Below are 16,867 nucleotides of genomic sequence, written 5' to 3' on the forward strand. Positions count from 1 at the left end.
ATGCCCTGAGGCACCTCCAGCCATAGGGAACACATGCAGGACACTGGTGACAGCTCCCAACTCCTGCTCCTGGGGCACCAAGGGCTTTGCAAATATGGAAGAAGTCCTTGATAAAGGAGGAGACTTCAGTCTCTTTTTCCCTAACCAGCCTCACACCACTGATGTTTCTGGGCCCTCCAGCACAGCTCTTTCATGGATACACTCTCCCCTCCAAGCTGCCAGGAAGGTTGGGTAACAGGGAACTTAACAAATGCAGGAACCTCCACGGAGGAACTTCTTACTAAGGGACAGGCATGAGAGAAGCAGAAATAGCCACAGTGACTGTTTCATATCCTGTGTCAGTGGGGAGGCACTGAATCGAGCAGGGAGCTTCACTCCTTCCGGAGCTGGGGCTCCTCTGTTCCATCACGAGACTGCACCACAAGTGGACTCTGGTGGAAATTCCACCATGCCTACGCAAGCCTCTGTGCACACCTCTTGCTCCATAAATTGAGGGGCTGCTGATGGTCTCAGCACCAGACAGCAAAGAGGCTTCCAAGCTACCCTTGACTGCTCCAGCTCCAGACGCCACTTCTCCAGCAACATGAAGGTGTTTGTGGTTGCCCTCACCATCCTCATTGCTGCCTTCTGCTACCAGACCTCTGCTGCTCCACGTAAGTCCAGGGTCTCCCCAGCCTCCCTAACTGGGGACAGGAGAGATGTTGCTGCTGGCACAGCCCCTTCTGACAGCAATTCCACTCCGGGTCCCTCCCTCTGTCCCACCATCTTCTGGCAGGTGCTCCAGGGTTGTGGGACAAGAAGAGCTCAAAGACCATTAGCATAAAAGCTAAGGTTTGTTACCCTTTTTAGGGTAAAAGCACAACCATGCCCCCCACCCCTGCTACAGGGATCAAATGTGGGCACCAAATGAGGAAGGCTAGGGCTGGCCAGGTTTGGGCTGGGAGATGTTGCCTGGTGGCATGGGCTGTATCAACCCAACAGAGAAATAAATGAAGGAAGAAGAAGAAAAAAGACCCCATCTTTTCTCTTCCTCCTCCACATAATCCCTGCTCCCTAGGCCCAGGGATGGGTAATCCCAGTTCCTTGCCCTGTCCCTATCCCTTGCCACTGCTCATGACTGTCTTTGCTCTTCACAGTTGGCTCCGACCCACCAACCTCCTGCTGCTTCTCCTACGTCTCCCGGCAGCTGCCCCGCAGCTTTGTGAAGGATTACTATGAAACCAACAGCCAGTGCTCCCAGCCTGCTGTGGTGTAAGTCCCTCCTCTGGGGCAGGGGGTGTATTTGGGCTGAGGAGCCAAGGAGGGAAAGGCCCTTTTCCAAAGGCAGGGAAGGAAGGCTGGGATAGACAAGAAGTACAAGGTGATGCTTGGAGCACAAAAGCCATGTGCTGCTCCTGCTCTACTCCTTTGCAGATGAAACTGGTGGCTGCTGGACAGGATGGGCAAGGCATGGAGCTGCTCATTTTTGGGAGAGGCAGGGCTTGGGCTGCCCTGGAAGTATCCAAGGCTGGGTTGGATGGGGCTTGAAACAGCCTGGTCTAGTGGAAGATGTCCCTGCCCATGGCAAGGGGTGGAACTTAATAAGCTCTAAGGTGTTTTCTAATGCAAACCATTCCATAATTCTATGATTCTGTGATTCTCCATTCAATGCTCTCCCACCAAAAAGTGACCTCCTTGCACCCACAGGTTCATCACCAGGAAGGGCCGGGAGGTCTGTGCCAACCCCTTGGAGGACTGGGTCCAGCAGTACGTAAATGAGCTGGAGCTGGACTGAGGTCCTGGACAGATCCAGCTACTCCGTGTCCCCAGCTGCCGGGATGGATGAGCGTGACCAGCTGGGGTTCACTGGAAGTGCTTCAATGTCATTTAGAGCTAGCTGAGAAACTGAAAACATTCCAAAACCCAGTTTAATGTTGTGCTATTTAATTTTTTATAGGGGAGGGATCAGGTGCAATAACTCTGAGATAAAAAATATTTTTATTTAATATGTGTATATATATTTTTTTTTTTACCTGTACACTCAGGTTACATTTTCTGTATTTAAGTAACTATATTTTTGACATAAAATTCAATTCAGATGTCAATAAATAAATATTTTTGTAAGCATCTTCAGTGTTTGCCTCTGTTACAATCCTTTGGGATGACAATAGCTGAAATTATAATCGTGATAGCAGGTTCTTTATTTCCTTTTCCATACTGTCAAAACTCCTACAAGCTTTTGATGTCTGAACATGCTATTTTGCAAAATAATAACAAGAAAGGCCATGAAGGAGGAGTTGTGAGAAGGGCAGGGATTACATTCAGGTAACTTGTCTCAAGCTTTTTAAAAGGTATTTAATCTCCATTCATTATGACAACTGGAAGCTCATAAAATTCCATTCCTGGCTCTGTTATAGTCAATCAAAATATTACCTTTAGGGGCTGAAATTTAACATATTGGTTGTTTTAGGGAAAGCTTTCTGAGAGCTACAGATAGAATGGATCAGCTATTTCCATAACCGATGGTGGAAAAAATATGTTTCACTGCAAGAATTTTAGAATTATTTCATTAAGCTCTCATTTAGCTGGGACATGAAGTTTGGCAGATATTCTCTCTCGGTAATACTTTGACTCCAAAACCTGCTCATGTCTGGAGATGTGTATCCAGAGATGACCATGCCAGACCCCAGCCCAGGGCAGGACCTGCCCCTGCAAGGAAACATCTCCCGTGGTGCCCCCCTGGAGCTGAAGGAAATGAAGCCCACCTCAGTGCAGGTATTTCCCACATCCCTGATGGCATTTCCCACACCTCTGATGGTATTTGGGATGCTCTGATCAGCTCTGGATGGGGTCTGTTGGATCAGCCAGGAATATCTGGGTTCCTCCTGCCTGGCCCTCTGGTGCACTCCACGGAAGAATGCCCAGCTTACCACACTGCGTTTCCATACTGGATTTGGGATTTCAAACATAAACACCAGTGGGACACGGGCCAGCAGGCAGGAGGTGGCCCTGGGGAGGGGTGACCTTGAGCAGACACAGAGGGTGGATGGTGAGCAGGGAGAGGAGGATCAGGTGGGGCTGGGAAGGATCAGGGGGACGTGGGTGTGTCTGAGGGAGAAAGGAACACATCGCTCCTTACTCGGGGAGCTGCAGCCCCCGGCTCCTCAGCCCACGGGGCCCTGTGGATCCCATCAGTCATCCCACCCCAGTGCTGACTGCATCCAGCTTAAAATAGCTGAGAGGAGGGAAGTGAGGTAGAGTGCAGGACCAGAGTTCCCTTCCCTGAGATGCTGCTGGGAGGAGAGGGAGCCCATGGCTGGGAGGTTCAGAGGGACATCACTGCCGGCATGTGAAGGGGCTGGCTTTGGTGAAAGCCTGGACTCACCAGATCCTGCACACCCCAGGGCCAGCTCCAGAAGGCAAACTCATCTTGGCCACTGAGTACCAGCCACCCTGGGCGCTGCTGGATATTCACCCTGAGGACTGAGATTGGCACAAAGCCTGGTGCCCAGAGCTGCCCTCACTCCAGGGAACAGCAGGAGCAGGAGACAGGAGGGGGAAGACCTGTGATAGGATTATCCCAAAATCACTTGAACCTCCACACTCGTTCTTGGATACAAGCCCTGCCTGCCTCTGTGTCACTGGGAGCAGCCTCACAGCCTCAGGTTTCTTGTGGAAAGGCACAGGGTCCTCCAGTGACTACCATCCAGCCCAGGCACTGCTGGAGCCTGCAGCAGACAACCTCTTGTGCAGTGTCCTAAAGCACCCAGGGTGCATTCCAGCCTCCCACGACCGCGCCCTCCCCCTCGACTGCAGGATACCTCAGCTAGCTCCTCACCGCTATCCCGGGAGCCTGCGGGAGCCCAGGATTACTCATGTCATTCTTGATCTTGCACCCACCTCTGTGTAACAATTCAGAAGAGCCAGCAAAGAGCTGTAACTCCACACCCCCAGCAGAGAGGTGAGAACTGAGCACCTTCTGCAGAGGATGAGGAGTGGCTCAGAGCAGGCAGAGGCTGCAGTGCCCATGGTACCATCAGCTCAGGTCCTCACCCAGGGATCACCCTGCCATGCGCACTGGATGTATTTGTGGTTGGTGCAGCTGTTTGAGGCTGATTTTGCTGCTAGAGCTGAAGCATGCGAGGAGACCCTCATACCGTGCAATCCTTGGGTCACAGAATCATGGAATCATAAAATCATGGAATGGCTTCAGTTCAAAGGGGCCTCAAAGCTCATCCTGTTCCACCCCACCTTCTGTCATCTCAGGCCCCCAGCTGAGTAATAATTAGCATTGACTTCATGATTCGCAGAAGGCTGATCAATCACTTTATTAAACTGTATTTATTAAGAAACCCATTACTTTTATAGACAGTTATGATACAAGTGGACCCAATTGGTCTGTCAATCCAAACACCATCACCATTGGCCAATCGAGAAACCACCCTTTGGTAAACAAATCTCCACAACACATTCCACATGTTCACAGCAACAGGGGCAGCAAGTGAATATAAGAATTGTTTCTCATTCTTTTCTCTGATCTCACAGCCTTTCCCAGCACAATGCCTGGGAAAGTTGTGCTGCTCTCTGTAGCCAGAGAGCTGCTGCCACAACCTTCCACTATCCAGCCTGGCCTTGGACACTGCCAGGGCTGGGGCAGCAAGAGCTGCTCTGGGCAACCTGTGCCAGGGCCTCACCATCCTCATGGTGAAGAGTTTTTTCTCCCCAGGAAGTTCATGCCCAGAGCTCAGGGCTAATTGTGGTGCTCATCTCTCCCATAAATGGTCTCAAGGGGTGCTCAAGCAGGTGGACACCAGAATCACAGAACATGCTGAACTAGAAGGGGTCCTTAAGCTTGAGGCAACAGATGAGAAAAGTGAGGCTGGGACCAAGAGGAGGGTGGTTGTCAGGGGAATTTTCTCTAGATTCAGATCAAAACAAGAACAATGCTGTTAGGGGTTTTGGAATTTGTAAACTACTCATCCTGAAATCAGAGTGTGGAATTTACTGAATGTTTTGCACAATGTATATAAAAATAATTATATTTTTGGTTTTGGTTGGGTTTTGTTTTGTTTTTTTGGGTTTGGTTTGGTTGGTTTTTTTTTTTGGGGGGGGGGTTTGTTTTGTTTTGTTTGGGTTTTGTTGTTGTTTTGTTTTGTTTTGTGGGGGTTGGTTTGTTTGGTTAAGTTTTTTGGTTTGGGGTTTTTTTTTGACAAAAGTCCTGGGCAAGTCTAGCTGTGAACAAAAATTCAATCACTACTATTATAAGAATGTCATTATTATAATATATGTGCACATGTCTCCATATTTGCTGTTTACATCACTCTAGTGTGTCTGTAGGCATTTTGAGGCACATCTAATACCAGAGGAATTGGAGGCTGGAGTCCAGCATCTCACAGGAGGAGGAGCTGGGCTGTGCTGATGGGGATGTGGATTGAAGCCAGTCAATGTTCATGGTCTGAGCTTTTACATCTCCACTTTTCAGAGAGGAATTAGACACACTGAAGGCAAAATGTTTGTGCACCCAGAAGTGTCAATTTCGTGCCTTCCTCCCCATCCCAGGGCCCTGATTTGCCACAGGAAGGGGAGGTTCAGTCCTGCATCCAGAGCAGCTCTTCCCAGAGACACCATGAGCAGGGGGTGTGTCACTTCTGAGGGACCAGAATCCAAAAATATAATAAAAAGGGGATTGTTTTGTATGCTGCATACAAAAGTAGTGTTTTCCTAAAGTGGTGAAATATCCCAGACTTCCAGGGCTAAGGAAGACACATACGTATTACAGAAGAAATTGTGCCTGGCTGTTGCCTTCCCTGTGATGGCAAACAAAAGGCAGAAGTGGCCATGAGGACCCAAAAGAACATTTCTGCTGAATTCTTAGAAAGACGCAGATGATGACTCACATCCCCCTGAGATGACGAAGCATTTGATTCTAGAAGAGAAGGATGCAACATTTTCAAGAAAGCACAAAGCTGCAGGTCTGTTAACTATGCTGAATCATAACAGGGGACACCGCCAGTGCCTGGGAGTGAACAAACTGCCCAAGGAGCCAATGCCTAAAGTGTTACTTTAATCTACTGATTGCTCACAAAAACAGCAACACCCAATCCATGGTCCCTCTGCCGGATTTGGATCTCAAGGGACTCCCGCCTTCAGCCAAACTACACCCCTTGAGCAGAACAGTCCTTGCTGGGGTAATAGATGGATTCTATGACCTTAGAGGTGTTTTCCAACCTGAACAATTCCATGATTCTATGATTCTCTACTGTGCTGTGAGCCATTCCCTCTGGTTGAGGCTGAGCAGGAATCTGGTCCTTGCAGGACAGGATTTGTGTGGAGGCTATAGCCAGACATCAATGCACTGCCACCAAGGACAGGGACAAACTCCACTTGTTGTGGCTTAAAGAGAAATCCTGCTTGCAAATCACTCCAGGATTAGTTTCAGGGCAGCAGGGAGCTCCCAAAGCCAGGTCCCAGTGCTCCCAGCTGCTCTGCAGCTGCCCATTGCCAAATAGTCTGGGCATCAGAGGGCAGACTGGTATCTGCTCCAAGCAGTTTCTCAGAAGCACGTGATGCAGAGTCCACCAGACAGAAAATCTGGGAGCCTACTCAGAACTATCTCATACCTTTGACCTCCACTGTCCTTCTGGGGGGAGGCAGATTCATGGTTGCTATAAACACTTTGGATGCTGCATTGGGGTGAGCTCACATCCTTTCTACTCATTCATTTCTTCCCCTACTTGCAAGATCTCCGAATTGTTGCACTTCCTTCTGCTTCTTCTGGAAACACTTTACCCCCCCAGCACTGCAACAAATGCCACTTGTCTGTCACCTGCCAGGATCAGGTTGCTTTGGACAGTTTCTATTCCACCAGCTCCTCCCACTCCTGGTTCAGTGACATTTACCCTGGTTCCTCCCCTGCACAACAGGTTTCTGTGGCTGTCCTCACCACTCCCTCCACCAACTACCTCTGCTTTCAGCTCTTTGTTAAGGCTTTGAAGTTTATGTCCTTTCTTATCTCCTCAGGCTCCATAAACTCCTTCTCCAGTGAGAGAAAAACAATCACAGTAATACAGTAAGTAAGATCACAATCTCCATGTAATATCTCCAGGGTGTCAATGCACTGCAGGACCCACTGAGACCTATCATCCTTCTCCTTCCTGGCATGTGGCAAAGCTGTGACTGAGCTTGTCTGACTAGTCTGTTCTCTCTGTTCTGCAGCCTCCAAAAGAAAGATCCTGAAGGAGTGTGGGACTCCCCAAAACAGAGCAAAACTCAGCCAAGAGGAACTGCTCTCCCAGTCCAGCTAATTTATTCACTAGAAGACTCCTAAAGCATCATCCATGACATCCCCAGAGAATTGGAGAGAGACAATTTACAAGGGCCTGGAGTGACAGGACAAGGGGGAATGGCTGCCCACTGCCAGAGGGCAGGGCTGGAGGGGATATGGGAAAGAATTCTTCCCTCTGAGGGTAGGGAGGCCCTGGCACAGGTTGCCCAGTGAAGATGTGGCTGCCGTAGATCTGCAAGTGTCCAAGGCCAGATTGGGCAGGGCTTGGAGCAACCTGGGACAGTGGAAGGTGTCACTGCCCATGGCAGGGTGTGGAACAACATGAGCTTTAAAGTCCTTTCCAACCCAAACCAGTCCAGGACTCTATGATAAATTGTGCTGAGCATTTCAGACTATGTTTTACCAAATCTCATTTTGTTTGCATTGAATCACACTTCAAATTGAGCAGCTTCTTGATTTCTGTCTGAAGGACACACTGCATATCCACTCCAGCTGGTGGTCCAGGGCTGGTGGCAGTGCATGCACCCCATGTGCCATGGGACAGTATTTTGTGCACTCAGGGCAGTGTCTCCTGCCTCCTGTGCCTGTGCAAAGAGACCACAGCCGCACTCAGGCTTAGATGAGCTTTTCCTCCAGTGACACACTGGCAGTCTTTCAAGGCAAGAGCCTTTGGGCAGCAAGACAGCCTGGAGAAGGGATGTCCCAGGGGATGGACAGACCAAAGGTGAACACTGGAGACAGAGTTTGGGCTATTTTTCTTTCCCTGGATCTTGCAGCCCTGAAGTACCCTGAAGTACCTCCAAGTGTGAGGAGCTGCCTTGTGATGCGCAACTCCCCACACTTGGAGCTTTCCCATCCATGGGGTTTTGAGTGGGGGTGGAAGGGCTGGAGCTGACAGACCTGGAAGGGATCTCTTGACCAGGGGACCAGAGACAGCAGCCCAGGGACCAGCCACAACCAAACAGATGTCCTCTCTCTTCACCCCAGGCCCCACTACCACAAGGCTGGGGTGAAGCCACCACACAGGCAGGTGCCACTCCCAAATCCCTGTCTGGAGAGTGCTGCTGTGTCCCACAGATGCCACAGTGGGATCTCTCAAGGACACTCTCGGCTGGACAGGATCGGTCCACAGAACCCTTTGCCTTCTGAGATATTTCGGAGTAGCAGCACTACAAACCCAAACCATTAACCACACAAGGTTCCTCAAATCAAGCCTTTATTGCTTTATTCCAATACAATTCACATCAAAGCACTACATGGCAGGCTGGGCACATACCCTGCTCCAGCAGCCTGTGAGATGAGTATCAGGGCATCAGTGATCAGGGGACCCCCCTGTCCCCACTAGTGGCACAGAGGGTTATGGCACATTCCTGCTGCAAAGTGCCTTCCCAACACATGGCACACAGTGGGTGTCACACATGGCAGGTCACCCCAGCAGCCAGAACCATGTGAGAATCCTGCCAGAACACTCACCAGGGCACTGAGGTTTTCGCCTAGCACTGCCCCACTCACTGGGAGAAGCTGGTTGGGCTCGCAGGTCTCTGCCCACCAGTGACAAACCAGGGCAGCCATTCTCACAAGATGATGCATCCGGTCCCCTGTGGGTCCCTGACCCAGGAGATCACCAAGGGTTCTGCATTTCTGCCCCCCAAAAAGGCACCCAAGAAAAAGAGAGGCCGGAGATTGCCTGAGAACTTGTCAGTGAAGGTGTAAATGTGGGAGCGGTCGCTTACGTTGTAGAAGGAGATCTCTCCCGCCTCATAGTCCAGGAAGATCCCAACGCGCCGGGGTCTCACACTCAGGGTCACGGGGGAGATGGGTACGGTCAGGGCCTCGTAGGTGCCCCCATTTTGCAGCCGCAGCACCCAGTAACCATTGTTGGGGGAGAAGAGGACAGAGCCTTTCCGACCGGCAGCCTCTCGGCACAGCCCCAGGCCCCACTCGGGCTTGTCTCCCACCTGCACCTCCCAGTAGTGGCGGCCCGAGAAGAAGCCCGGACTGCCCAGCACCACTGGGGTGGTGCCGAACCTCTTGGGGTTGTCGAAGAGGGACAGAAGCAGCTTCTTGCTCCCACGCCGGACGCTCTTGCGGTCCTCAGACACAGTGAGGTCTGGGTGTGCCGTCTCTGGGTCCAGAATCACGTCCACTGGACAGAGAGAAGGATGGAAGGATGGACAAGGCTTCAGGCATCTGCAGGCACAGACACAAACAGGTGCCTGTGACCTGAATGCTGGGCTCTCCCAAACCACCCCACATCCCACAATTATTCGCTCGTGGTTTTGTACAGCTCCCAGCACTGCCTGGCAGCAGGGAAATGTAACATAGAAAATCAGCCACATCAAAATATTTGGTGTCAGGCTGCAGAGCCAAGCCAAGGAGGGCAGTTCCACAGCTTCAGAAAGAGGTCTGAAAGCAAGAGGTCACGGGCAACATGGCACCTGAAACCCCCGAGGGACATCCTGGGCTTCAGGGTCCCCTCACAATCCATCCAAGACTACAACAAAGGTCTTCCCACCATGAAACCAGCCTGAACTCATCAGTACACAAATTTAGAGCAGCTGGACAAAGCTTATTGGAAAAACCTCCCTGTGCCCCAGGGTACTGAGGAAAACCAGAACCCAACTGTGCCAGGAGCTGCCCCCTCACCTTTGAACTTCTTCAGCATGTCCCTCATGCCCAGGCAGCGCTCAGGAATGCTGTAGTTTTCCTTCAGGGTCACAGACACAGCTCTGGGGGATTGGAACTTTACCCCTTCACACCTGAGAAGGGAAGGATGCCCTTGAGCTGTATCCAGAGCCTGCACCATGGCCCCTCTCCAGCTGGTGGGGGGGGTCAATGCCCTTTTGTTGGCCATCGCCTCCCTGGAGCTCTGGCTGGGAAGAGCACTAGGGATAATTACGTGCACATTGGCAATCCAAATGAGATCAGAGTCAAACAATACAGGGAGCAGCAGTGGCAGGCCTGGGGAAGGAAGGAACAAAGCCACTGGGCAGCACATCCCATAGGAGGGGATGCAGCTCACAAGTCACAAGCCAGGCAAGACCTTGGCTCTGAGCCCCTGGAAAAAGAGGATGGACCCTCTGAGGGATTGTCTCAGTCCCTCCTGTGTCTATCCCAGGAGGACCAAAGCAGATGCTGGGAGGATGGGGTGGCTGTTGTGGAACAGATGCAAACATCTGCCTCAAAGCCTGGAGGCATCCAGGACAATAGGAGGAACAAGCATGGTGCCTGCCAGGAATAACTATGGGTACCTGCCAGGAATAATCATGGGTACCTACCCGGAATAATCATGGCACCTACCAGGAAAAATCACCCACCTACTCAGGATGCTTTTCATGTCCTAGAAGAAGACAAAAACGACTCTGGGTTTGTCTGGGCCAAGCCACCCACCCAGGTGACAAAGGCACTGGGACTGAGTTAGTGGTGCTGGTGGCAAAGCCTAACCTTGAGCAGCCCATCAGCTGGCTGCTGGCTCTTCCCCTTTATCTCCACGATCAGCTCCTCCAGCAAGCACTTCTCCTCCACCAGCCGGGCCAGGTTTTCATTGATCAGCAGCAGAATCTGCTTCTCTTCCTCCTCCAGCTTCTGGAGCAGTAGCTTCTCCTCATCAGCCAGCAGCCGATGCAGCTTCCCAAACTCACTTACAATCCTCTCCCGCTTTTTCTTTACTGTCTCCTTGGGATAAGAAGATTCATGGGGTGAACTTTATCCAGGCAGCCAAGACAGAGCCGGATGCTCTGGCATCCATGCCCAGTATCAGGCCCTGGGAAAACGCTGCATTTTTGTCATAAGTGCATGAATTTAAAAACCAGCCAGAGGCAAACTTGTGCTTCCACCTCACTGTAGTTCCCGCTCCACATCCTCAGTTTACCAGCAGCAGGACTTTGCCTGGGGCATTTCTGCTCAACTGGACTCCAGAGGTCTGGGGTGTGTTGGGCTGCAAGGAAATGCTCTCAGGTGTAGGTTTTTATTACAACTCATACCTCCAGCCAAATCCAGGCTAATAAACCGGATTGAGCAGGTGGACAATGCTGGGAAAATCCCCAGATAAGAGCAAGAGGTAGGAAAGTCATAAAATCATGGAATGGTTTCAGTTGGAAGGGATCTTAAAGACCATCTGCTTCTACCCCCTGCCATGGGCAGGGACACCTTCCACTAGATCAGGTTGCTTCAAACCAAATCTAGCCTGGCCTTGGACACTTTCAGGGATGGGCAGCCAAAGCTGCTTTGGGCAACCTATGCCATGGCCTCAGCACCTTCAGATGGAGGAATTTCTTCCTTATATCTAATCTAAATCTCTCCTCTCTTAGTTCAAGACGGTTCCCTCATGTCCTGTCTCTATCTGCCATGTAAAGGAAGCCGTGGGAGTGTGGAGGGATGGAAAGGCAGAAGCCCAGGAGGCTCCCCAGGTTTCACTACAAGGTGAAGAGCCAGCAATTGGCAGGGTCTGCCAGTGCATTAGGGCTTTACACCTCATCGCTAAAAGCTGACTGGAAAACTGGAGCTGCAGAAAGACACTGTGCAGTGAGCTTGGGCCAGGAAACCACAGAATGAAAAAGATAAAGGAAAGGAAATTGAACTCCTTTTTTTCCCCATCCAAGTACTTGGACCTGAGTCATGAAGACTTGATAAGCCAGGGCAGCCTCTTCCCCCCACCATTCACATGGGACTTTTTGCTCTTTTTGCTATAAAAGCACTACCAGAGGAAACTGGAGGCACTTGAGCCATGACCCTGAGCCTTGACTCAGGCAGATGAGAGGAAAGTGACACAGCTCTCACAATCTCTGTCCCTCTCCCCCAATGGGGAGAGAGGGCTCATAGGAACATCCTTAAAACCCACCCCCACTTGTCTGGACTGCCACAGGCAAGGGAGCTGAGCGAAAAACTAGGGGAGTTCAGAGAAACCTGTCTTCCCTGCCAGAGCTGACTAACCATCTGCTCAAATTCATGGCTGGATAACTCATCCAGCAGTTTCATTTCCTTTTCTGCAGTTACTTTTACTTCCCAGCTTTCACCCCAAGAGACTTGAAATGCAGCTGTTTTCTGGCATCTGCTCTTCCCAGAACTGTCTGGAGTGAGACAGGGTTGCAGTAATTCAGCTTTTTTTTTTTCTTATGAAAACACTTCTGGTTCCTGTTGCTGTGGAGCAGAGCTCATCACACAGCTCACGCCTGGCTTGGAACTCAAGCACATGTTGTAAAACAAAAGGCAATAAAAAATAGCCCATGTCTACTTGTTTAACCAGCATAAAGTCCTCATGATTCCAGGGAATCTGGCATGCTGCTCCTTGCAAATCTTTTTATAGAGCCGCACATGGTTAAAGAGCCTGGCTTCCAGCATTGCTCATACATGTGACAGCAGAACACAGGGACACAGCCTGGAGACAATGATAAATCTGTGTCCCAGACAAGATCCTTCAGGGTGGCTTTTTTAAAAATCCTGATATCTCTTAAGCTCATTCTTTAAGAATTAAGGACAGGCACCTGCCTTACACTCCTGGGTTTTCATCCTTTCTGCTGACTCACGCTTCTTCACCTCCTCCACTTCCTTTAAAAGACTCTCCAGCGATTTCTGGAGTTTGACCTGGAAAGAGGAAAAATGGGCTCAACTCACCCAAACAGCACCTGCTGAGCACTGCAGGTTGGCTGGGTCCCCTCTGCCTGGGGGGAGACACTGACCCAGTGCCAGGCAGTGCCAGGCACTGGCACCCGAACGAAGCAGCTGTGCTTTTCACTCTGCTCACAGCATTAACCCTCTCCATGCTCCGCAGGTTCCCCCTATGTTTTCCCTCATTGGAGACCAAAGCTACAGCCCTCTTTCAACACTGGGGTGAAGGGTGGATGGTGGCACTGCCAGGATCATAGCTGGGATGTGGGATTTGGGTGCCAGCATCCCTCCACCGGAGCAAAACGTCCTCTGGAACCCACCGGCTCAGCTTCTCCAGGGGTTGTGAATGGGCAGGGAGCCAGGCTGCGTCCCCGAGCTGGACGGACAGGGTGAGCCTGGATCCACCAACAATGTGGAAGACAAGGCAGGTCCAGCCTTATCCCTGCAGCGAGGACGGCTGCGGGGGGGAGGTCACCGTCCCTCCTTCTGCTTTCCCAGCGATGCCACTGAGTGTGCTGGGGTCCCGGTGGCCGCACACCCGGTGCCAGTGTGCCTCGGGGCAGGACAGGGACCGCGGTGCCTCACCCTCCCCTACCTTGTAGACGTGCGCCGCCTCCTCAATGGGGTACACGGTGTGCGGGCGGTGCTGCAGCGACTCCCGGCACACCACGCAGATGGGCTCCTCGTCCTCCTCGCAGAACAGCTTCAGCCGCTCCTCGTGCTGGGGGCACAGGGGGGTCCCCGGCTCCAGCTCGGGCCCCAGGCCGCCCCGCAGCCCCAGCTGGCGGATGCTCTCCACGATGTTGGCCAGCTGCCGGTTGGGTCGGAAGCCGCTGCGGTGGCAGGAGGCCCGGCACTGCGGGCAGGAGAATGGCCCGTCGGCCCACAGCCCCTTGTCCTGGCAGTGCTTGGCGATGCAGCCTCGGCAGAAGTTGTGGCCGCAGTCGATGCTGACCGGCTCGCTCATGTACTCCAGGCAGATGGGGCAAATGGCCTCCTCCTGCAGCCGCTCCAGGGCACCTGCCAGCGCCATGGTGGCCCGCTGGTCTCCACGGGCACTTCCCTCGCCCCTCGTCAACCAGCAAAGGCGAGCTCGCAGGCAGGCATGGCTGGCACAGCCCCACGGTGAGCAAGAACCAGCAGCGCCATGAAAGCCTGGAGGACGAGCCGGCCTCGCCACCGGGTAGCACCGGCCACGGAGCCTCCGTGCTGCGGGGGGAGGAGCTGGCACCGGCCGGGACAGCTGCAGCCGGCCCCAAAGGCTGGGACTGCCTCCAGCCCGGCGGGGCAAAGCCACAGAAAAACCCCGCGGGGAGAGCGGCACAGATTAGGAAGCGCCAGAAATAACCCGTGGCCAGAGACAGCCCCGGGCGGGACGGTGGGGGAGATGGGGTCGGGTCTGGTGATGGCAGAGTTCAGCAGCCCGTGGAGCCCCTGAGGTACCTGCCCGCTGCCCAGAGATGTTGGCTGAGGTAAAGGACCCCTCGCCACCCCGGCAATTGTGCCAGAACATCGCCCGTGACACGCACCCACTGCAGAGTCGGGATTTTGGGAACGTGCCGCGGCAGGAGGCAGGCGGGACAGGCAGGATCAGTGCTCTCCCTTGCATGCACAGAGGGGTTGGGGGACAGCCAGGTGTCACCCCATCACCCATAAACCCTCGAGTGTCAGCCCTGACCCCCTTCCAGCCATTGCTACACACCCCAGTCTCTCAATCCCAAGAACCACTGGGAGAAGTTGCAAATTTTGCTCCTTTTTATTATACAAAAAAAAACTTTAACATCTTCAGTACAAAGGAGAATGAAAAGTTTCACTGAAAATGTCAAATAAATTAAGACTGCCTTTGCACAACCTTCCATAAAAGAGCTAAAGACTGAGTTGAATACTCTGCCAAATTCCCAGGCAATGAGAAAATAGAATATGTCTTCGAGGTGTCCATGAGAGCACGTCCTTGCTGAAGAGAGGTGCTTGGAGAGAGCAGGGTATTGCTCATCCACTGTGCTTATTGTCCTTTAATTGATTCCTTATGTCCTTGACCCACTCGTCATTAGGGTTGGCACAGACCAGCTTGTCCATGATGGTGGTAAATCTGGAAAAGGAAATCCAGTGAGGAGAGGAGAAGGAAAGGAAGACAGAGAGGAGAGTGGGACCACCTGCTCCACGCCAACAGTGACACCCACCAGATACCTCTACAGGCTGCAAAACAACCACAGGGAAATGAGGTGGGGGTGGCTCCATGTCCTTACAGATGTCCTGCTCTCTGCACTTAAACCACTTTGTCCCAGCATCTCACCATCTTGGCTGGGTCCCACTACCCAGGGTGAGGGGGGTGACCAGCAAAAGCTCTTTTGGCTCAAATCTAATAAGGAGGTCCACAAACTGGCTGCCTGGAATGTGGGATTGCCCTCTGATATGTTCCCAGGCTGCTCTCCTCACATGGGAGAGCCCTGCCCAGTGCTTTTCCATGTCAGGATGAGGTATGATGTGGGGTTCCCTCACACTCTCAGGACAAGCAGGGTCACCAGAAGCAGGGCTTGAGATCTACTTACATCACAGCTGGTAGAGAGCAGTGGTCGCCCGTATGCTCATACTTTACCACACGGCTCAAGGGCAATGGTCTGGTGATGTACGCAACACAGCAGGGACCAAAGCTGAGAGAAACTGGAAGAGAAGTTTTCTGTTACATCAGACCAGGAAAAGTGCCAACGGGGAGAAGTAGGGTCAGAAGATGAGAAGATTCCCACTGGAGGAAGTGCTGCTCCCACAGTGGGCTCCCACCACAGCCATCTTCCCATCAGGGAGCCAAGGTAAGACAGGCCTCTCCTTTCCTACAGCAGATGCTCGTAAGAGAGAGCTGCCAAGCATTACTAGACCTTATACAGCAGACAGAAAGAGGAGACAGCTCCTTGGAGAGGAGAGATTGGACTCACTTGGCGAAGAGGTGGCCTGGTAGCAGAAGACAACCACAAAAAGTACAGAAAGGGCTGCTGTGAAGGTTTTCATGGTTCTGTTGGATGGAGGTGAATTGTAGGAGTGAAGCTGGACTGTTGCAGTGTCCGTCACTGTGCCTGGTGTGGGATTCCTGGGTTCAGCCCTCTTTATATAGGGAGACAGGAACCAAGGATGGAAACATTGCTGAAAGCCATGACACAATGGAAAAAGTGCAGTGTCAAGGATACCACACAGCCCTGCAGAGGAAACTGGCCAGAGCCCTGATGACAGCAGCGCCCTGACAAGGCACAGGGTACGATACTATGGGTGATAAGATACTATGAGAGGACAGAGAACAGGATATGACCTGTCATTTCATTTCCCCTAACCTAAGGGCTCTGCAGAAAACCCAGAATTAGTAATTTGGAAGATCAGTAGGTGGACCTCTTGCCTAGAAGTCACAGCAGTGGATGAAGGCCAACCATGGTTGTCAGGCACTTGTGTTTCCCAGAACATCTACATCATGGACAAGCAGGAGATCTCACCTCTGCACAGCAACTAGAGCAGGGAATGTCTGAGAGTCAGGCTGACCACCCATGTGCCCACCCAGCCATGCTGGATCCCACTTGCAATGCGGGCTTCCTCCGTGGGACTCTGAAGGCCATCGGTGCATAAATGTGCAGAGCAGAGGGTGGAGCTTGGTGCAGTTCCAGACCTGGGCTCCTCTTATGTCCTTGAGCATCTCTTGCAACAAGTCTTTAGGGAACCGGTTCTGCTACATCACAACTTCTCAAATACTAGTGACAGCTAAAATAGTATTCAACTCTTCATGGACATGGGAATCGGCCACTGTTGCCCACAGAGAACTTTAGGAGCTGATGACTATGTTAGCAGAGGAAAGTTGACAAAGATGATTATTTGGTTTTATCAGGGTAGCACTAGCACCCTCCTGACACTGCTCTGTCATTGTCCCAGCTGCCAAACACACACAGAGAAAAGATTGGCTGATTTAGCACATATTGCTTGGGATAGGAAAGGTGTCTCTGCACTGTCAGAAAAACTTTT

At 51.9% G+C, this 16,867-nt stretch overlaps 2 protein-coding genes and 2 long non-coding RNA genes across 4 annotated transcripts; 2 read left to right on the plus strand and 2 right to left on the minus strand.

Annotated features, from left to right (window-relative positions):
• The first annotated feature begins 401 nt into the window (after nt 1-401).
• On the plus strand, nt 402-2,019 carry LOC135283572 (C-C motif chemokine 4 homolog). The gene is made up of 3 exons (XM_064394505.1): nt 402-653; nt 1,137-1,251; nt 1,687-2,019. Exons 1-3 carry the CDS (start codon nt 584-586, stop codon nt 1,772-1,774), a joined length of 273 nt encoding a protein of 90 aa, XP_064250575.1. The 5' UTR covers nt 402-583; the 3' UTR covers nt 1,775-2,019.
• A 4,217-nt stretch (nt 2,020-6,236) lies between these two features.
• LOC135283574 (uncharacterized) lies at nt 6,237-7,654 on the plus strand. Its single transcript, XR_010349293.1, has 3 exons — nt 6,237-6,672; nt 7,000-7,048; nt 7,195-7,654. It is a non-coding gene; the product is annotated as an uncharacterized LOC135283574 (long non-coding RNA).
• Nucleotides 7,655-8,463: 809 nt separating this feature from the next.
• LOC135283570 (E3 ubiquitin-protein ligase TRIM39-like) lies at nt 8,464-14,155 on the minus strand. The gene is made up of 6 exons (XM_064394503.1): nt 13,467-14,155; nt 12,752-12,847; nt 10,709-10,939; nt 10,582-10,604; nt 9,911-10,023; nt 8,464-9,410 (listed from the first exon to the last, which is right to left on the minus strand). Exons 1-6 carry the CDS (start codon nt 13,902-13,904, stop codon nt 8,839-8,841), a joined length of 1,473 nt encoding a protein of 490 aa, XP_064250573.1. The 5' UTR covers nt 13,905-14,155; the 3' UTR covers nt 8,464-8,838.
• Nucleotides 14,156-14,715: 560 nt separating this feature from the next.
• LOC135283575 (uncharacterized) lies at nt 14,716-16,300 on the minus strand. The gene is made up of 3 exons (XR_010349294.1): nt 15,802-16,300; nt 15,421-15,532; nt 14,716-14,960 (listed from the first exon to the last, which is right to left on the minus strand). It is a non-coding gene; the product is annotated as an uncharacterized LOC135283575 (long non-coding RNA).
• Nucleotides 16,301-16,867: the final 567 nt, after the last annotated feature.

This window comes from Passer domesticus, chromosome 19, assembly GCF_036417665.1.
Source record: "Passer domesticus isolate bPasDom1 chromosome 19, bPasDom1.hap1, whole genome shotgun sequence".
NCBI classification, from domain to species: Eukaryota; Metazoa; Chordata; class Aves; order Passeriformes; family Passeridae; genus Passer; species Passer domesticus.